We start from the raw sequence: 22,404 nt of genomic DNA on the forward strand, positions 1-22,404 counted from the left end.
TAATCCTCACGTCTGTTTATGCCACTGTGATTCAATATTTTTCACAAGGTATTTTGGGTATTTTATATTTTTGGGTATTTTTACCCAATATTTATTTGTGTCAACAACAAGCACTTTTTTTTAAATTTTAGTTGCTTCGAATAAAAGTGTAAATGAATTATTCATCCGTGAACCAAACGTGGACCTTGGCGTGAACCGCATGTGAGCATAAAAAAGGTAAACAAAACATTATGCTACAATGACGGCTGATAAGACGACCAAACTGGGCAGATGTATGAAAAGTAGTGATAAAATTGATTAATTATTTCTAATTACAATATTGCTTCTACAAAACCAAGCGGGCGCTACTACAGAAGGTAACAAAATTATACAATAAATCAGCTTAAGATGATCACATTAGTAATCCTAATAATACCTACAGGCTATTTTCACTCAGAATCAATCAATTCGAGAAACATGACGATATTTTGCCGCGTATGTCGGATGCAAATATTCACCCAACCAATTCTGCTGAGTAGTAATTCTGAAAGGCACTCGAGGCGAATCAACGAAATGATTTATGAATGTACACAAATATTAGTAAGCTCTTGATATTTTGTTTTTCTAATGTGCATGTTTGATTATTGAACCAATTTACTGCTTCAGCTTACCAAAGATCCTCGACTACCACAGTATCTATGCGAATCTTGTTTGATACGATTGGATGAAGCATTCGCATTTCTCAAACTATGCCGGGAATCAGAAAGAATGTTCACTGAAACTATTCCAATGGCCATTAAACTGGATAGCAAGTTTGAGTTCGGCATCAATATGCTGCAAAGCCACTCGGCTAATTCTCTCGAGTCTACTAAATCCTTCCAAACCAGCTCATCGGCCATAAAGTTAGAACTGGAAAGAGAAGATCCCAAACCTTTGGAATATGCTTCGACGAGTTCCTTCTCTGAGTTTACCGCCTTTGCCGCCGCTGCAGGCCACAGTGGCACAAACGCCTCACCAGACAGCAAAGACTGGTTGTCGGAGGCACGTAGGCACCGGGAACGCCAGCGAGTATCAACGGCAAAAAGACGTGCAAACATGACACCAGATCAGCGAAAAAAGGAACGTGAGAGGGCTCGCATTAAGCAGGCTCAGAGGAGAGCCTTGCGTACTGAGGAGCAAATACAAGCCCAACGGGAACGGGATAGAGTTCGACAGGCGATGAAACGGGCACGATACCGACAGGTAGAAATGACACAACAAGAGCAGTCTCAACTTCAGCACCAACCCCCGCAACTGGATTTACAAGGACAAACCACAAACCAGCCACATGAACTTAGTACTTTTCCTCTCGAAGAAAGAATAAATCAACTGACCGGTTAATTGTAACGAATTCATGCTTCCTTATTCATTACTATTTGTGGGTCTGAAATGTATAAGCCTATAAAGTGATTATACGATTATGATAGTGTCTTCAAATCACCACATAGGGGAACTGTCCCGTTTTCATCTCACTGAACATATATTCATCTCATAGCAAAATAAAGAAATACGGCACCAGTACAACACAAAAATAAGAAACAAATCAAATTCCCTTTCATTGCGTTGTGTTCCATGGGATGAATATCGAAGCTATGAAATGAAGTCCAGGAGCAGTAACCTTATCTGTGTTCTATGGAAGGGTCGCAGTATAACCATTATGCAACGTACACACCAGTCAAGCAGTAAGACGAACATTGACTCCGCCCCCAAGAAAACGCTTCGGTTGCTGCTTTGTTTTGAACGTGTATGAAGCTGTTCGAACAACCATTTGACAGTTGGCGGCTCGGTTGGAAAAAAATAAAACGGTTTGATTTTGGTTTGAGTTGTCGGGGGTGGAGTCAAGGTTCGCCGAACATGTTCGAGCATTTGTAGTAAGGTTGCACAAACCCCCATATATTTTTTGATGGTTGGTGCTCAAGTTGGCGCTTCGGTCGTTCGTGTGTGATATTGTTGGTCGAATAAATTGATTGTTCGTGCCGCTGTTGTTAAAACTTGATGGATGTTTGAATAAACGAGAGGTGGAGTCAATGTTGGTCAAACTGCTTGACCGTGTGTACGTTCCATTAGGTCTCCAAGGAGGTCGCTGTCAATTCACTCCAACATATTTCCAAATTGACGTCCTGTCTGTGTCTTGCTGGGTGAAATAAAAAATAATCACACAGCCCCATTTTTTTTTCGTGGTGCCTTCAAAGCCAATAAAATTGAAGAAAATTTTGACGCGAAAAGATAAATAATTGATAAAAAGACCTATTTTAGTTACTTACCCTACTTACCTGCTGTACATTTACGTTTTTTTTTATTTCAGTGTGTACGCGCTTGACATAAATTTCGGACACCCCTCTCACAACGACAAAACATAACAAACAAAATCAAACGCGCTTTGAAGTTTCGAGTTTCGACTGTCGACGATGTCGCAGGAAGTGCTGTTCTGGTGCTGTTGATTAAAAACTTTATCGTCCAAAAATTGTAATAAAAATGAAGCGGAGCTGTCGTCTGTGTGAACAGCAGCAGGAATCATTGATTCCACTTTTCAACGCAGCAGCTCCTTCGAAGCAGAACCGCCTACCCCTCATGGTGTCCATTTTCACCGGTTTAGAGGTAAGTCAAAAATCAACATGCATACCTAATTAGGGTGGGTCATGAGCCTAAAGCAACTTTTTGCCTTTCTTGTACAACTAATTTGTATAAGGGTTGCTGACGTTTAATCATCTTTCTCTTTCAAGCGCACGGCGAAGATAGAGTTTGTTTTCATCGGGAAACGTTTCCCTATCCTATCTGTACCGAAAGAAAAGATATTTAAAGATACAAGCTGTTTACAAGATAAATATTGTCGGAACATCTTTTGCTGGCGAGGATAGGGTGCTAAATGTCAATGAAGGAAAAATACATACGATATGACAGTTTGGTACCCAACATATTTCGGAAGGCAGAACAAAAGGAACCAAAGCGACTATCTTTATCTTTAAATTTTCACTCTAAAATCGAACTGGAAACTATATAAAAGTTCATTTAATTATCATACAATCTTCTGTGAAATTGTTCTATAACATACCAACTGCCCTTTTTGCAATTATGAGCTCAATCGAGCAATCAGAACTAATTTCCAGATCGAATGAGTGACGAAGGTGCATTTTCCTATATATGTTGGCGGAAATCCCCATACAAACTTCAAGTTAAATGCGCCAGCTTATGCAACAAGCGATTGAGCTGAAGTTTTGAGAGATTGATTTACTTACCCAAAGACACAATCATGGGGGGTGTCCCGTGGAATTCGACATTTTTTTGTTTCCTGTGAGTCTAACTTGGGTGCCCACCCTTTACGCACCATGTGAGACTAACTTGGATGCTCACCCTACCACCTGATTCACGCTCTAGCAGACCAATCTGAGACTTATTTGGGTGCTCACTCTAGCACACCCTGCAACTCCTCCTGACACACCATGAGGAACTTACTTAGGTTCTCACTTCTGACATGCCATGCGAAGCTGACTTGGGTGCTCACTCTACTCTCCTCTGCCATGCCTCGAGGTGTCCAACAGTTCTACGCTACGACCCTCCTACCTCGGCATGTGCAGTCCATACAAACACCTATGCGCTCACTCTTCTGCCATGCCTCGTGATGGCGACTGCGGTTGCCACCCGCTCCGATACTGCTGCGTCCCACTTCTCCACCGCTTGGCACATCCTTTGGATAAGCACCTGTCATAAGACGAGTTTATACAATCCCATTGAATTCCACCACTTAATTGTATCTTGACAGATACGTATTTCGACCTCAAAAGTAAGGCCGTCTTCAGTGTCTCGTACTTGACTCGAGCTCAAAATAATTTCCTTTGGATAAGGTTATCCGGGATTGTGTCCCGACTGCAAACGTCTACCTCTTTTTTCGACGACGAAACGAGGACATACGAATAGTATGTGCTCTGCAGTTTCATCAACACCTGGGCAGTCAGGGCAGACGGGGCTCTCCGCGTGCCCAAACATGTTGAGGTACTGCAGGAAGCAGCCATGGCCTGACAGGAATTGTGTCAGATGGAAGTGAACATCCCCATGGGGTCTCCCCACCCATCTCGATATGTTAGGTATCAGCTGGTGGGTCCACCTACCTTTAGAAGAGAAGTCACGAGAGCGCGATGGAATCCCAGCTTGCACTGTTGAATGCGTTCTTCACTTCACATCAAGTGTCACTAACGCACAGTATCGAATACCTCGCCGTTTCTGTTGGATCGCTATCTCGGCGGTCTTTACCACCGAGTTAATAGCGTCCAACGTGGGCTTACCCTTGCGAAAACCGAACTGATTGCTTGACAGGCCGTTCGTACCCTCTGAGTACGGGGTCAGCCTGTTGAGGATGATCCTCTCTAGCAACCTTGACCATTAAACGAACATAGCCTCACGATTGCATTTCAAGCAACGGAGTGTGAATTGGTCCAATCCTTCTAGAAGGATTGCTATGGCTTTGACAATGTTCAAATTCGTGCAAAGGCGTAGGATTGCCAATTCGGAGATGGCGAGTTCGATTCTCGGTCTGATCCAGGATGTTTTCGGGTGGGAAACATTCTTGAGTCCCTGGGCATTGTTGTATCCATTTTACTGCCGTCATACGCATATTTGTCCCATGTTTGCTGGGATTTCCTATGTACATGAGACAGTTATGCGTATAACGGCAGTTTACTTGCCACACAAGATACATTATGATACAATGGCGGGCATAGAAAAGCTTTCAATTAATAACTGAGGAAATACTGAGAGAAGTTGAAAAGCAGGCCAAGTTCCAGTTGGAATTTAGAGCTATTGAAGAAGAAGAAGAGAAAAAATTGCTTCTATGAGTCGATATCGAGTCATAGAACATTGACTTATGGAGGTTTAACTGTATATTGATCGTTTCATTTATTCAATTGTTTTTTACGATTTATGTTTCAGGTGGAACGATGTGATCGCCTGCCAAAGTATATTTGCAAAGCATGTCTCGAACAGTTGGAACAATCCTATCGTTTATCGATCCAGTGTCGGAATACTTTGAGGAAGGAATTGGTACAGCCAAAATCGAAGCTTGACAACCGCTGTCTTACATGCGGTGGGTTACTCGACAAAAAAGCAATGCAAGCAAATGTTTCATTCAATGAAAAGTGGAATAAAACCATCACTGACATGATACAGTACCTGAGTTGTGCCCTGAAGACAGTCAAGGATCAACGGGGTCAACATTTCTGGTTAGCATGCGAATGCTGTTTGGAAAAAATGGATCGTTCCTATAGGTTCAAGGAACAGTGTCTGAAATCGGATACAAACTGGCTTCAGAAGTTATCCCATCCGTGGGAAAAGATGGAAGTGGACAGCAAAAATTTGAACCAACTCGTGGTGGATTTATTTGCAGAAGTAATTCAAGAACGTAACGATGGAGATATGTTTTATTGTTCCGTTTGTTTGCTTAGAGTGGCACTGGAGCAAGTAGGTGAGAAGTGCGAAGGTTGTCGGCTGATGTTTAGAAATGTTTTCAACGAGCAAACGACGGATACATCAGAAATTGAAACTTCTGCAGAATTAGTGCAGGCCAAAGAGACGAAACAGAATGAATTAATTATGGACGAAAAAAGTTCTGAACCCCCTATGGTTCAAAATGATCAACTAATGGAAGAACTCGTTGAAATGGAGGAAATTCTTTACGAAGAACCATTATCAGAAACTGCAATTGAAGAGCTTCATAATGACCGGAGATATAAGAAAGTGGACAAAATTAGTCACAAATGCTGTCGTTGTGATAAATGCTTTTCTTTCGAGAGAAATCTACAGATTCATCGTACCGTAAAACACAAATCTACAAACAATGCGGAACTACCGGAAAACAGTTGCCAATATTGTCATGAACATTTTGATGACAAATCTAAACTCTTGCAACATCAGCATCGCAGAATCCATACCGTATCCTATCAGTGTCAAACTAACGGCTGTACGTTTACTAACACGGATCTAGAGTTAATGGAGACCCACTGTAACGAAAATCCACATCAATTACAGAGCAACAATGCTGAAAATAATCCTGATTTGAAACATTTCGATATAATCGGCAGTATGGATGACTGTATCGACGTCCTGAAGCTGAAGTCCGAAATGTGCTGCCGATGTTACAAACTATTCGACAGCCTAGAAGAGAAGCTAGTACATTTACAAACCCATACCATTCAGAAATCCTTCCCATTCCAATGTGACGTTTGCGGAAGAGGCTTCGGTAGCAAAATCAGTTTGAACATCCACAACAACATCCGAAGGCACGGCAAGCACTATTTCTGTCGGCCGTGCAATCTATTTATATGGAACAAAACGACTTACATAAGCCATGTAGCGATGCATCATTTCCCGACGAGTTTGGAAGATCAAATAGAGACAGAAATGGACGACTTCGTAACATGCTGTGGTTGCAAAGAAAAGTTCGACACGGAAGAGGATATCATCTTGCATCGTGAGGAAAAGCATCCAAAGTTATTTGATCCAGTACCGAAGGGGAAGGCCAAATGTGATTATTGTCAGACAACAGTGGCGGCATCCGCAATGAGGAAACATGTCGCAACATATGAAGTTCGAGAGTCTTACAGATGCAAGGTAAGTCAATTATCTCTTCAATTTCTTTTGGACCTTGTAGAAAATTCATGGTTTGATGGCGTACGGTGGAAGCAGCATATTTGACGCGATTCTATGACGCTGCCCCGAACGCCAGTACCCCGAAAGGCTATCTCCCCGAATAACCCGTTACCCCGAATTATCATTACCCCGAATGACCATTACCCCGAAATTGTCAAAAATAAAAAAAAAACGTGTTCTCACTTTCTTGTTCACTTTATTACTTTATTAGGTTGCATTTCAATAATGAAGTTGAAAATAGAAAGATATCAGTCAAAAATAACATTCAAAATAATTAAAGTATGAATCATTCACTCACCCGTCATTCCGGGCTACCGCATTGTTTAAAAGAAGGAAACATTTACTTTTTCGTCTCATCCCGGCCAAATGCGTGCTTTATAAGAAGTTATTTACTCTTCCACCTTATTCCGGGCAAGTGCGTGGAGTACGTGCTTTAAAAGAAGGTGTCATTTACTCCCCCACCTTATTCCGGGCATTTGCGTGCTTTTAAAGAAGGAAGCATTACACTCTAACTGTCACCTACTCAGTGACTGAGTAAAATTGTATTGCCATCTCTTTTCTTCCCACGGATATTTTACTCAATTTCCGTCAAAAGCAGGATTACTCATAGTTTTGAGTTGTCCTGCTTTTAACGAAAATTGAGTAAAATTTTCGTGGGATAGAAAGAGAGAGCAATACAATTTTACTCAGTCACTGAGTAGGTGAAAGTTAGCGTGTAGTTTTAAAGAAGGAAGCATTATTGATTGTGCTAATCACCGCGAGTTTACCAATTAATTAATCCGCTAGATTGGCGAGAAAAGCCAATCTAGCGGATTAATTAATATAGGAAGCATTATTCCGGAGGAGCGGATGCTTTAAAAGAAGGTGTCATTTACTCTTTCGCATTAGTTCTGGCAAATGCGTGCGTATGTGTGCAAATTCCAAAATTCACTACCATATAAATCTCGCTCATTTTTAAGGTATTAAACATCATTAGTTTTACAAAATTAGGCAGCCATAAGGCAAAATATATGTTATTATTGAACGCTATTGTTTCGTTTCGTTCAGATCAATGACTGATTAAATTAGTTCTGGATTAATTAATATCAAGGTCTCTGGAAATTACGAGTATACATGCAGCCAGCGTTACGATAGTTTCTAACCAACCATGTTACCATATGTTACAATAGCTATTCAGTCCGACGAGCGCCTGATAGATAGGCAACCTGACGTACAGTGCGGAATCATTCATTTTATTGTCACTCAACCCATGGAATCCGCCTTTTGGTAGGCAATTAATTTGTCATTCACACTTTCAATCGCCGTGGGAGGTTGAGTAGTTTTATCTCGTTTTAAATACTGGAGTCTGAAAATATTTCCTTTTAATTAAGGAAGGGTCAAAATCTCACTGTAGGTGGATTAATCTGGGGTTTTCTGGGTAGATGCGTGCTTTAAAAGAAGGAGGCATTCACTCCCTCGCAATATTCTGGGCAAGCACGCTTTACAAGAAGGTGACATTTAATCTCCCATCTTATTCCGGGCAAGTGTATAATTTAAAAGAAAAAAGTAATTTACTCTCTCGCCTCGAAGGTCAAGTTTATTTTAAATCCGCCGAAGATGTTGAGAGAGAAAAGGTCGCGGCTGAACCCGAAACATTAGCGAACGCCTCAGCGTAAGCTTCCAGACTTCCGAACTATTTCAATGAGGTTCGCGGGAAATGCGAATTCCATTTCGGCCGAGGTCATCATCCTTAATCTGAGGGTAACGGTTTCAAATTCAGTTTCTCCCAAACCGCCAACTGAAGCAGAAGTGTCGCGCCCTTTTTGTCCGTGATTCGTTTCTTGTTAAAGTGTAAGTTAAACAACGTGTTAGATTTTCTTTATTTAATTCTATTTCTTTTTGTTAAGTAGTGTCAAATTTGCTTAACAAACGTAGTGTGTGCGTAGGGATCAGTTTTGTGCGTTTCTCGAAGAAATTGACCAGGTAATGTGCTCCGCGTGCTCATTGTTTCCCGTGCATTGTGTATAATTAATTGTCCTTTATGTAGCCGACCGCTACATTGGTCGTAGGCAACCGCGTCACACCGCCATCGTTGGGACGAAAGATTCCCGGCATCCGTCGCCGGAGGGGGCCAACCCGTCAACACGTTGGTCCCAATTCCAATGGTGGTCGCCAATTGCCACACATCGCCGATAAAAGCCCTCTCCCCGCCTCGGAGGATTTTTTTGTGCCGACCGTAGGACGATGACTGACTGAGTCAGGAGTTTGGACGCGTCCATAAAATTTTGAGGTAGGATATGGAATTAATAAAACGTAATTCGTGAACGACCCATCCAACATCTACACGCACAGCTGAAAGTATGCTCCTTTCGGCAGAAATACACTCTTTTGCGGGAGAATGGGACTACCCACAAAAGGAGTAAAATTTGATGCATAAAAAGGATAAGTCTTACACACTTTTCCTGTTTTCATGCATAGATGTTAATCATTTGTGAATAAAAGATAGACATTAGGGTGGTTCAAAAAATCGATTTTGCTCCACAGTGCTCATCTGATTCTTTACCATGTTCTGAGTGTCCTCTGAAAATTTGAGCTCATTTGGATTAAAACTGATTTAGCACAAGCCGTTGCAAGTTTGCATGCAAATTAGTATGGGGAAATTTATTTTTTCATTATACTGTTAATGACGCTTCCCCATCAAGCGCATGTTAAAAGAAAACCTACATAGCTGAAAGGAATACTCAACAGCTTTCACTCAGTGAAAACCGCGTCTTAATTAATCGTTCCAATAATTAGTAATCGAATTTAATCTAAACCGTGGTTTTCTGGAGCTAATTGCATAACTCATCAACAGGCAACATTGCTGCTCGTGGCGCGAAAGATAGCACACACAAATTCAGGCTACTATGTTGCACTGCACATTTCAGTGATGCCCTCAAAGAAGTTTAACGATCATGACCAAAGATTCGCAACCTGTCTTAAAATCGATTACTAATTATTGGGACGATTAATCAACATGCGGTTTTCGTTGGGTGAAAGCTGATGAGTATCCCTTTTAGCTATGTAGGTTTTCTTTTAACCTGCGCTTAATGGGGAAACGTCATTAACAGTATAATGAAAAAATAAATTTCCCCATACTAATTTGCATGCAAACTTGAAACGGCTTGTGCTAAATCAGTTTTAATCCAAATGAGCTCAAATTTTCAGAGGACACTCAGAACATGGTAAAGAATCAGATGAGCGCTGTGGAGCAAAACCGATTTTTTGAACCACCCTAATAGTCATAATTGTACCAAATATTTATTCCTTTTTGTGTGTAGTCCCATTCTCCCACGAAAGAGCGTACTTTGAAGTCATAATTGAATACTTTGGGTCTGTCTCATTTGGAGAATTAAACTTAAAAGTGACAGTTCGAAAATTAAAAAATCACCCCGTTATAAGAATGGCTGGTGCTACCCAGCAATTCCAATAGGACATCGATGGAAAATGATTCGATATCTGTCAAAAGTAATCTTGCTCTGCGAGCAGGGTTATTTGATAATTATTGAAATGTCACTTTTAAGTTTAATTTCAGTTTAATTATCCAATTGAGACAGACCCTTTATAGTCAAAAGAGCACACTTCAAAGTCTTTTGTGTGTAAACTTTTTTAGCAGTGTATTGTTAGACACCCGGGTGTGAAGTTACTCGACGTCCGTTGATTGCTGAATGAGGATAGGACGACACAATGCATGAGCACGCTAAAATAGAGTAGATCTTGCGCTTAGTTTCATAGGGGCGTAACTGTATTGATCGATTTCTCTTAAACGATTTTATATTTTGTTAATAACTCAATTGTTTCAAAAGCTACAACCGTGATTATTGATTCTGGTGCAAGATAAAATCATCCTTTATCACACTAAACCATTAAATCATCGACAAACTAGCGCATTTTGGTACAATAATAAAAAGAAAACATCGACGAAGATAAATCGATCAATACAGTTACGCCCCTATGAAACTAAGCGCGAGAGATAGAAGAAAAAACGCACACACAGACAGGACAAATGTAGTTGGTAGAAAGCTATTGAACAAAATACAACATTAAGCATGCTAGCAAAATTAATTATGTTCTTCGTTTTACCTACCAATAAACAAAATTCCGGTTGTGTTGTCAAACCGATGGATTATTGTTAGATGTTCTGCGTTATAGTTTTGAAGAGAATAAGTGTTTTCCCGTTGCTTCGGTTCGTTTGATGTTGAGTTTGAATGTCTTCCGCGTGGCGGAATTCGACTGTTTGCGCATTTTGTTAAGAAAAGTCGAGTCAAGTACGAGGCACTGAAGACGCCCTTACTGTTGAGGTCGAAATACGTATCTGTCAAGATACAATTAAGTGGTGGAATTCAATGGGATTGTACAAACTCGTCTTATGACAAGTGTTTGCGCATGCTCTTCCGCGTTGGTTGCGTTTCTGGTGGACTTTAGTTGAAGTTACCAGTGATGAAAAGAGAACGTGCAACGTAGCATTGCTGGTTGCAAGGGTATGCGTGATCTCATACCGTACTTTGGAGAAATAGTTTGGAAGTTTTGAGATTTATGCTGAGGTGTGGTAGGGTAGTTTCCCGAGTTTCTGCGTAGTTAGTAGGCGGGCTGACTCGATCTCCTCCTCGGAGTTTTTCAAATGGACTCGCCCTGAGGCAGTCTCGACCGGGCAAGCTAGACGCGTCGTGCGGTCTCCGAATGGAGCGGCGCTTAAGCCGTACGATTTTTAGAGCATCGGTCAGCGCCGACTACAACTTGCCACTAATACTACTATTACCGGTACACCCACCCTATTTGAATTTGAATTTCTTAAATTTGTACCCTGTCCATGGATAAGGGGCTTGACGTTGATATTTCAAGTGTCTTAAAAAGATTTTTATTTTATTTTTATTTTTGTTGTTTAATAGAGTGCTTTTTTCAAACAAAGGTTAAGTTCAACACTAAATTAAAAAATTAAGATATTTTTCCATTTTTATATCTCCTTCACAAGAATATCGTTATTTTAATGGTAATGGTTTGAAAATAAGCTCCGTAGAGAAACTTTTATCACATCTTACTTAAATAAGGTCAACAGTTATACCAAACACTTGAGGTACCATGCCTCCAAGTTAACTAATGGTTAGTGTCGCACGATCTAACAACAACTGCCTATTGGTAAATTTGGAGGTGCCGGCAGGGCTCAGTAGGGGTCTAACTAACATAACTCTAATACTAACAAGACCCTGAAACAAACGCTTATCCAAATAGCATACATCTATTTATACTTGTAGTAGTAGCTAACAATAATTCATTTTGTACCCGTATAGCTGAAGTAGAATTTTAGTAGTGAAAAGTAGAATTTGTAGATTTACTAATTTGGCATTGGAGATAGTGAATGTATCTATTATATCTTCTCGATAATCTTTTTATTTTAGTCTCTCTAGCTGCATGGATCAACGCAAAAACTGTTTCTCTCTTCCTTCTATTAGGTTAGTTAGAAAAATTAGCGGATATATAGGGGACATGACTTAGTGTTTCTCGTATTAAGACAAATTCGCTGACCTTTACCTTATAATAAAATAAATGACTGAAATTTAATGATATCAAATAAATAATAAAAAACGAAAATAAATACATGACTATCGGTGGACAGAAAGACAAGAGACAGAGTTCTGTTTAGAATAGTTAATTGAGACCATTGCACTCACAGGATAGAGAATAACTAGTACCACTATTATTGCTACAAGACTAATAACTTGACCACTTACGGAAATGAGGATAGACCATATGATGCGTTCATCCACTATTATATTGAATATTGTATACCCTGAATCTGGATAACTGAATTTTAGACCTCATTATTTTAATAAATAATAAAGGTTTGAATATTAGAAAAGGGAATAGAACTTGACCAAAAAAAGCAATTACGGAACAACTGGACAGAAATTTTGTATAATGATCACTATTAGACTACTGAAACTTGAACATATGACATTACTGTGACTGATAGGATACAATTAACTCGACGACGTATTGACAAACATCCGATACTCAACCGTGTTAAAATAAGGGAAGCTCTGTGTCCATTTATTACAATAGTACTTAAATTAATCTATTTAGAAACTACCCTACCAGAATGATATCATTACATCTTAATTCGAAATTGTTACTTGGAAATGGCAACAGTACCACCCGTTGTCAACATAGACTACTATTAGGTATTGAATGTCGGCTCCAAGTAACTATTAATTAAATTTACATGTTAACTACTTATTCAGAAAACATCTATGTACATGTTGAGCTTCCATTATTTGTTCGGTTTATAATTGACAGACTGTAGATAGAAAGAATAATGTATCGGTATGATCACAATACAAACCCAGGCCGCAGTGACCTAGTGAGCAACATAGCTTGAGTCGTCTGCTAGTATTGTGTATCACATGGAGAGCCCAGTCGAGATACCAGTCTATTAAGACTACAACTGGTCAACTCTCGAAAAAAAAAAAAAAAAAAAAAAATTTCTTAAATTTGTACCCCCTGAATTTAATTTGCGGCAACGACGCACATCTTTTTGTGCTCTTTTTTGTACTCTCCAATGTTGGTCACTATCATCGCTTCTGGAATGGAAAAAGGGACAATGGACTAGAGAAGGATGGACGAATAGGAGAGGAGGTAACGAGAAAAGATTGGAGAGTCTGGTAGAGATTGCGTGCATGTACGGTCGAAGGTCCCGAAAAATTAAAAAGTGGAAAAACGTGTCGACCGGTGAATCGGGAGAGAGACCGACTGCAAAGTGGAATTTCACACCATTGTGCCTACACTAACAACCGAAGTTTAGCGGTTCGCCGAAGTGCATCGTGGTTTCGACGATTTGGCTACGGGAGAGCCATGGCCTGTGTTATGAAGGTTAGAGCCTTGTGCTCAATATCCGATAGGTTTTGCCCCCGTTCGCGAGCATGTAGGACGTCAGCTTGCAGGCTCTCTGTTCTCTGGTTTTGTTGGTAAAATTTGTTATTGAAAAATTTGTCCTCCTATTATTACATAAAAATTTGACAGACATACAAAATAGACAATAAATACAAAAATTAACAAATTAAAATAATCGACGATCTCTCTGTGCCCCGAGAGAAACGTCCAATGTGTTGCCCATTGCGAGATGTGACGAGGTTTCCTTATAAGATTTTTGTACATCAGTCAAATCCCGCAAATGTGTTTTCATTGCGTTTTGCATTTTGTCTACAACAGCCAAGTAGTTGTATTCATAGCTCTATTTCGTGTAGGATTCAGATCCTATTTGGGCACCCCCAATTAATTTGTGCCATGTGGCACCAGCAATATCAAGTCTGTGTCTGGGAATTTCTCTATTTATAATTTTAATTGCCTATCTTCAGGCCCAAACACAGAACATTCAGGAATGGAACATTACACAATTTCACTCAAACATTAATTGTCACTTACAGGTAAGATAAAATGAACCGTAACACAACCTTCAACCAACGGGAACGAAATTTTTGTGGATGGTCTAGAAGCATCCACAAAAAAATCGTCAATTTGATTGGAGGAAAAGTGTTGAGGAGGACGATTACTTCCTAATCTAACTAAAATTACGCAATCTCAAACAAATACTCCAAAAGTCGAGTCAAGTACGAGACACTGAAGACGACCACACAGTTGTGGTCGAAATACGTATCTGCAAAGATAACGAAAATTAACTGGTGGAATTAAATGGAGAGTACTTAATTCGTCTTAGACGGTTGAATACATTCCACTAAAAGAGCTAATATATTTTTCTGAAATACTCCATGCAATGATGGAACTTCGAGCATTACTTTAGGTTACAGAAAATATAACATAACGGTAACGGTAGCAATAACAAAAGACAGTAACCAAAACATAGTTCCTGACGCATCACTTACAGATGCCAGAAAACAGGAAAGAAACACCACCCTTGGTGCCAGAACTTAAAATTACTTAACTTACATCTAGGTAAGTGAAGAATCCTGTCCTCAACACCTGAGTTACAAGATTTTCGTCGGGGAGCCATATTACATAACATTATTTTACAAACATTAACCCTTTCCTTCCCATGGTAGCTGTAGAGCTCCATCAAATTTTACACCTTCCAACATTCATCGAATTATTTCAACAACAAAAAGCAGTATTTGGCACAACTTTTTGGTTCCATTAGACTGCAAATATAATCAATTTTGAGTAAAAATAGTAAAACTATTGAAAACAATCAAGTAACTATTGATTTACAATCAAAAACTTTTTTTTTCGTTTTCCACTAATTTGAGCCATACCAAATAACTTTTGTTCTAGCATTTTTTCCATAGATGATTCCTTCCTATTGAAATCTTTGAAAAAAGTCGTGGGAAAGAGAGGGTTAAAAAAAACACTTACAACAACACATTTAACAAATTAAAATAACTGACGATCTCTCTGTGCCCCGAGAGAAACGTCCAATGTGTTGCCCATTGCGAGATGTGACGAGGTTTCCTTATAAGATCAGTCAAATCACGCAAATGTGTTTTCATTGCGTTTTGCATTTTGTCTACAATAGCCAAATAGTTGTATTCATAGCTCTATTTCGTGTAGGATTCAGATCCTATTTGGGCACCCCCCATTAATTTGAGCCATGTGGTACCAGCAATATCAAGTCTGTGTCTGGGAATTTCTCTATTTATAATTTTAATTGCCTATCTTCAGTCAGGCATCTTCAGGCAACACAGAACATTCAGGAATGGAACATTACACAATTTCACTCAAACATTTGTCACTAACATGTAAGATAAAATGAACCGTAACACTCCCTGAGCAAATAAGAATATGGCCCTGAGTTAGACGTTTGTCTCATCCCTAAGGTTGCTCGTATCCCAGCTAGCGCCACGAGGAGGTAGGGATAGGAGTTGCTGGGTAAAAGGCTTAGTACCGCGAAATGGGTTCTATTTTATTCCTTCAGGTACGCATTACCCAGCATTTGCCATGCCACAAGTTCATGTTAGAATGTCTAATTTTCGATCAAATTTATTTATTTCAACGCAGTTAGTACCACATTACCTACTATGATACTTTCACTATATCACTATAAATTTTACATTGCTCGACGTGATTACACATTTTATAGAAAGTGTGTTTCGCATTAGAAACAATGCTGAAAAATATTTTACCTTGCCATGATACTCTAACAAAATAAAATTTTATCATCAAATCGAGTGACAATAAAGTAGAACCAAGTTATTTCTCTTTATAACCGCCACATTGAAATGTATTACGATGCTCAAAAACGGCATTGAACCTATAGACACTATAGGTTTGTGCTATAGGTTTCATAGACAGGGATTGAATCCTAAATAGAATGAACAAGTCTCTCACTTATCATCTCTGCATACATATACGATATGTAGCATACCGCGAGAGACTTTTTTCACAAGCTTTCATGATAGAGAACTGATTCGGGAGGCTATACTGCTGTCATACGTATATTTGTCCCATGTTTTCAGGGATTCCCTATATACATGGGACAGTTTTGTGTATAACGGCAGTATACCTCATGATAAATTTCTTTTAGAAAGCTTCAAATGCGGGGAGCACTAGCTCTGATGATGCATTTCAAATTGTTCTACACAACTGTGCAGCGAAAACAACACGAAATGAGCGAAAACAAAGCGAGAATCACCATTTGTCTGTGGGGGCTTCCTATCCGATTCTGTTTTTTCGCACTTGTATACAAGTTTGATAAATTTGTTATCATGGCTTGTTATGATTCGGAACAGTTTTTGCCTCTCTTTTATCGTTATTCGTTATCTATTGACAGTACATGTACTGCCGTCATAGTACATGTACTGCCGTCATAGTACAGTACTAGGTATACAAAAAAGCGTGACAGCAGAGGGGGGGGTCTAGAAATCCCAAGAAATGGGGACGTCATATTTGAATCGCCGGTACAGGTACTTTACCGTGACTCATCTTGCCGCGCCTTACCTTACACGTAGATTGGTGGCTGAGCTAAGAAAATTTCGCTAGCCATTGTGGGGGTGGCGGTAGTATTTTTTTTTCATGGCGTCAGCGTGGAAGTGCTGATTGAACACTAAGCTGCAAGGCGGCTCTGTCCCAGTGTGGGGATGTTATGAAGAAGAATAATTTTTAAATGATGTTCTTGTCGTAAGACGAGTTTATACAATCCCATTTAATTCCACCACTTAATTGTACCTTGACATATACGTATTTGGACCTCAACAGTAAGGTCGTCTTCAGTGTCTCGTACTTGACTCGACTTAGTCGACTTAGTCGAGTCAAGTACGAGACACTGAAGACGATCTTACTGTTGAGGTCGAAATACGTAACTGTCAAGGTACAATTAAGTGGTGGAATTAAATGGGATTGTACAAACTCGTTTTACGACAAGTGAAGACATTCCACTAAAAAGCTCAAAATAATTTTCTTAACAATGATGTCTTCTTCCAAATTTGAAAGATAGTTTTATGTATTATTATTAGAGTTCGCATTAGTCTCTTATAAAAAAATAGACAGTTTAACGAATATTTGGATCTGTAGTCCTGACTTCCAGAATTTGACAGCTTGTAATGTGGTCATTCATTGCAGGTATCGAACTGTACATTCCGGTCCAAGGAAACTGATGAAATGAAGATACACACTTTTCGAGCCATCCACAAAAACTCTGAAGGAAAAATTATGAAGAGAAACAATTCTCTTACAACCACTGAATATTACTATTGCTGTATTTCCAATTGTGGCTTCAGCTCCACAGAGTACGACGCACTGATCGAACATTTTAAACAGAAGCATAGGAAGAAGCACCATAATAACACCAAGTTTCAAGGCAAGCTCGTTTTCAAATGTCCAGTTTGTGCAAAAGGTTTCGAACATAGAAGCGCGCTAATGAAACACCAATTTCAGCGAAAATACTTCTTTTGCAAACCATGCGATACAATGAATCCAATAAGTGCACGCTCACTCCATGCCGTTTGCCAGGACTTAGCACTATCTTCGGAAGAAGTACTCAAAAGTACCTCAGAAGAAGTATCTAAAAGTACTCAAAACAATGAACCTAAGAAACCCATAAAGAGCGTTTGCCATATCTGTGGAAAACTAGTGAAACACCTGGAGGATCACATGGCTATGCATGAAAATAAACGGACATGGGAGTGTGGAATATGCGAAGCGCGATTCAATCGTTACTCAATTGTTCTGAATCATCAGCGGATTCATACCGAAAACCGGGACTACAAGTGCCGTCACGGCTGTGAAAAAAGTTACAAGGCGCATGGCGATCGGGACCGGCACGAAAAGCTGGTTCATTTGGGGATTAGACCCTTCGCGTGCGATTATTGTCCGGCAGCTTTTGTGCGGGAACGTGACCTACGGCTGCACAACCGAAAGCATACAGGAAAGAAGCTGTTTCACTGCAATCGCTGCGGTGCCGGGTTCAATAAGAAGGCAGAATTTGATCAACATGAGGAGCAATGTGGAAGGAGTAAAAATGTGGACGATTGCTAAACCATGTATGTATTACTAAGGTCCAATTTCTTCACCTCCACTTAAGTCTTAAATCAGGGTTACGCATATGGGTAAGCACCGCTTAATAGTTTAGCAGAGGTGAGGAAAATGATTAGCATTAGAGTTTGGGAGCGATAACATTGTCTGTTTATCTTTGTATAAACCGGTCTTAACCAAATTGTGGGGTGTCCTACGAAAGGCTGAAACACATAAGGCTGAATGCTCATAAGGCTGAGCTCAAAATTTGAAATCCCGAAAGGCTGAAAGTCTCAAAAGGCTGAAAATATCAGAAGGCTGAAATGCATGGAAAGGCTGAAATTGATGGGATGAAAGGAATCCCAACCATACGATATATTGTTCCTACTATGTTGAGTTGTTGGATAGTGAATAATTGATAAAGAATAAAGATTAAAGAATGAAGAATAAAGAATAAAAGTTGCACAGAGAAAAAGCAAGGAGGAAAGAGAAAAAGAAGGAGGAAAGAGAAAAAGAAGGAGGAAAGAAGAGAGAAAGAAGACGGAAGAAGGGAGAAAGAAAAAAGATGAAAGATTAAGGAAAGAAAATAGAAGAAGGAAGAAAAATAAAGATGAAAGAAGGAATAATGATGAAGCAAGAAGAAACAATATAGAAGGAATGATAAAGATGGAAGAACAAGAATGAAGAAAAAGAAAAAGGTAAAAGAAAAAAGAAGTAAAAATGGGAAAAGAAAGGAAAATGAAGGAAGAAGAAAACAGGACGAAATAAGAAAGAAATATGGAGAAAGAAGGAAACAAAAAGATGAAAGGATTTAAAAAAGGAAAAAAGGTTGAAAGAAGGAAGAAAGAAGAAGAAAGTAGAATGAAGAAAGAATAGAGAAAAAGGAAGATGGTTGAGTAAAGAAGACAGAAAGGAAGAAAAATCAAAGATATGAACGAAGGGAGAAAGAAGAAGAACAAACAAGGAAAAGGAAGAAATAAGAAAGCAAAAGAAAATAATGAAGAAGGAAGAAGAAGAACAAAGAAAAATACAGCAACAGTTCGCCAACTGGGCGCTTTTTAACTGGACTGTTTTTTAACTGAGCGTTCGCTAACTGGGCCAAAGCCCAGTTAAAAAGCAGTTATCCTTAAAAAAACAACAACAAAGACTCAGTGACGAGGGGACTCTGAATGGTATATTCTTTAAGCTTCATGTAAAACACGATCACAACAATGCATCGTGAATTCCCTCGTCAGCCCAGTTAAAAAGCGGTGTTCGGTAACTGGGCCGGTGTTTTCGCCCAGTTAGCGAACGGTTTCTGTAAAGGGTGAAGCAACCAGAAAAAAAGAAGTAGGAAGAAAAAAGAAGGAATAAGGAAGGCAGCAGAAGGAAGAAGGGAATAGGAACAAGGAAGGAGGCATTAAGAAGAAAGAACGTAGAACGAAGGATGAAGAAAGAAACAGGAAGAAGGAACAAGGAAGGGTCGAAAAAATAAGGAAAAAAAAAGAAAAAATTGAATAAAAACTCAAAGGTGCAGCCCAATCGGGTTGTACGCAAAGGTGACGTAGGACTACGTAGCTATTCGAAATTGATAGTATTTGCCATAATAATTTGTGCCGTTTTATTAACATTGAGCAAACTGCTCGGAGGCCAACTGAATCAAGAAGTCGAATAGTTGTTCCCAGTTGGATGGACTTTGAGTCTCTAACCGTGGAAATAACATGACTCAATGGTCGCTGAAGCCACTCGACTGGCTTTCAGTCGGGGACATCACAATCCTCGCTTTGGGGCTGTCCATAAACCATGTAAACTCTTGAGGGGGAGGGAGGGGTTTCGAAAAAGTCTACGTTAGTCTACGAAGAGGGACGGGGGGGGTATACCAAAGTCTACGTATACTTTTTTATTTTTTTGAAAAACCATTTATACACCATTATTGTGTTCACTATTGTTTGATTTTTTTTTTAGGATTTTCCCAGTTTTTTTTGCAAGACTGTTCATTTTAACTTAAAATTACCTCGGGAAATAATTCTAAATTTTCACGGAAATTTACTCGGAATATTAACGGGAATAGTTTTGGAATTAAGAAGGAAATTCTTTGGATTTCAACGGATGGTTATTCAATGGGATATTGCTTGGAATTTTTAAGAACAGCATAGGAATTTTCACGGAGAGTTCTTTGAAATATTATGGGAAAGCTTTGAAGTTTATCAATCGGGATCTTCTACGAAAATTTCCACGAAAAAATTATTGGAATGTAGACTTGACATTCTCGGAATTTCAACTCAAACTTTTCGAAATTCAGGAAATTATTCGCTTTTCTGCCAATTTGAACCGGAGTGGAGAATTATAGGCCAGATGCGTGACAGATTTTAAGCAGCGTGCTGATGCAAAAGTGTGCACACCTCAAGGAGGAGTCGAAATTAACAGAAATTAAATTAATAGACTTCGAGGTTTGGTTTCAGGAGCTGTGTACAGAAGATTAAAATTGATTTTGATTTTGATTGTCCAATCACATATGATATTTTGTAAAATTTTAAAAGTCTACGTAGACTTCCAGGGGGTGGGGGAGGGGTTATGGAATAGTCTACAATAGTCCACTAGGGGAGAGGGGGCGTTTTGAAAATGTGAAATTTTGGTCTACGTGGTTTGTGGACAGCCCCTTTGCCACGAACGCTTACATCGCGGGCGAAGACTAGAGATGTCGCAAATTAATCGATTACTTCGAATCATCGATTCATCGTTGTGATAATCGATTAATTTTGAATCGATTATTACCCAACGATTAATCTTGTAATCTTGTAATATCAACGCACCCTCTGACCATAGCCTATCTGCGTTGTATTTAAATACCGCTGAGCGATACGTCTACTGGGCAACACGTCCGGTGTGCACTGCACTAAGATCTCCTTAGATGCAACCGGACCGAGATCTTACTTAAGGCTCCCAAGGGTCCGTTTCGTTGTGATATGTTGCCATAAAATAGAAATATATGCACTTGCTTTTCTAATCTACGGGAATATTTAAATTTACTAATGATATTGATTAGTGACAAGTAAATTCATTCATCGATCAGATTAGAACGAGCTCAGTGCAATTAAAATATAAACGCAATACTTATCTGCAATTCACAGAAGATGTTGGGATTGTCCTTGAAGTAATCACGTTGTGAACACAGACTTCCTGTATTGACGGTGGTTGTTATGAATATGAATACCACTGCTGATACCGGAACAATAAGATTTTCTTCATCACTGGTCGTCTGGAAAGAGGTAGATAAAAGAATTGGGCCGCTTTCACTCGCCGGCCCGCAAAACATTAGTAAGTAATTAATCTTACTACAAAGACAAAAATACAGTTCTAATAATTCTGTCTTATTAATGGATATCACACATGCCCATCTGATACTCAACTTAACCAAAAACATATCCTCAATACTTAATAAAATGATAACTGTATATAGTTTCTATTATTGTCCATATAAACCTACTATTCAATCTAGGATTCCAAATCGGATAAATTAATTCAGTTGCTAACTAAAAGCTTATCCTCAACGCTTTGGCTGTCAATAGTCTCCACAATATGAACCTTAAAGGTTATAACTTTGTTCAATCCTACATCTGTTTATATTAAAACTCAATCGTATCTGCTCTGAAACCGCTTTCAACACATAACTGCCCTGAGCACAGCCACTACATGCGACCCACAGGACCCCAATCGAGGACGGCCTACACTATACCGTTGTGAGCTTACACCCTCTCCTGGGCTGTGCGACGCTGAAAACATGCTCCTAACGTTTGATGCCTAAAATAAAAATAATTAAACTAATTACACTAAATCTTACACTTTTGATCGAACCCGGCTGACATTCGCGTTAAACAATGTGTTCCATGAGTGCTGATCACTCATGATAACGCCCCGAATCGGCGAATAAAATTCAGTTTAACGCAGAGTTTAAACCCTCTCTTGCGCTAAGTAATGCTGAAAACCTAACTTCTAGGAATTTGATTCGTAGAAACAAATTATACTGAAACTGGTGCGTGGCAAAATAAGTTATACTATTAGCTAATTTAGTTAAACCCTGACTACCCCACATTATACTGGCCCGTTTGGAGTCATCCAGTGGCACTTGGTCTTAGCATTCGTTTTCTTTTTAAATTCTATAACAATTCACCACGCTTACCCCCATATTAGTAATATGTAGAACGAATGCTTGACTATTACTATACTAAGTATAGTAAAAGACCGGAAGTAATAATTGGGCCAGCCACCACCATTATTACCCAACGATTAATC

The 22,404-nt window shown here is 39.3% G+C and overlaps 3 protein-coding genes across 5 annotated transcripts in view; all 3 read left to right on the forward strand.

Annotated features, from left to right (window-relative positions):
- The window catches only part of LOC134213778 (uncharacterized), a 29,082-nt gene extending 28,923 nt beyond the window's left edge, over positions 1–159 (forward strand). Inside the window, exon 5 of the mRNA XM_062693100.1 lies at positions 132–159. Coding sequence (XP_062549084.1) covers positions 132–144 — 13 coding nt within the window. The 3' untranslated portion in view covers positions 145–159. The remainder of the gene's footprint in view (positions 1–131) is intronic.
- Positions 160–199: 40 nt separating this feature from the next.
- Positions 200–1,369, forward strand: LOC134213779 (uncharacterized). The gene is made up of 3 exons (XM_062693102.1): positions 200–356; positions 422–579; positions 646–1,369. Exons 2-3 carry the CDS (start codon positions 457–459, stop codon positions 1,357–1,359), a joined length of 837 nt encoding a protein of 278 aa, XP_062549086.1. The 5' UTR covers positions 200–356; positions 422–456; the 3' UTR covers positions 1,360–1,369.
- Positions 1,370–2,342: 973 nt separating this feature from the next.
- The window catches only part of LOC134213780 (zinc finger protein 271-like), a 33,872-nt gene continuing 13,810 nt past the window's right edge, over positions 2,343–22,404 (forward strand). The window contains exons 1-3 of one of the 3 annotated variants that reach the window (XM_062693104.1): positions 2,344–2,616; positions 4,942–6,618; positions 17,242–18,161. In XM_062693104.1, the coding sequence (XP_062549088.1) occupies positions 2,494–2,616; positions 4,942–6,618; positions 17,242–18,156 (2,715 nt within the window). In that variant the 5' untranslated portion in view covers positions 2,344–2,493 and the 3' untranslated portion in view covers positions 18,157–18,161. Of the gene's footprint in view, positions 2,617–4,941; positions 6,619–17,241; positions 18,334–22,404 lie in introns of those variants that run through there. The other 2 variants (XM_062693103.1, XM_062693105.1) reach the window with 2 other exon arrangements.

This window comes from Armigeres subalbatus, chromosome 2, assembly GCF_024139115.2.
Source record: "Armigeres subalbatus isolate Guangzhou_Male chromosome 2, GZ_Asu_2, whole genome shotgun sequence".
In the NCBI taxonomy this organism is placed as follows: Eukaryota; Metazoa; Arthropoda; class Insecta; order Diptera; family Culicidae; genus Armigeres; species Armigeres subalbatus.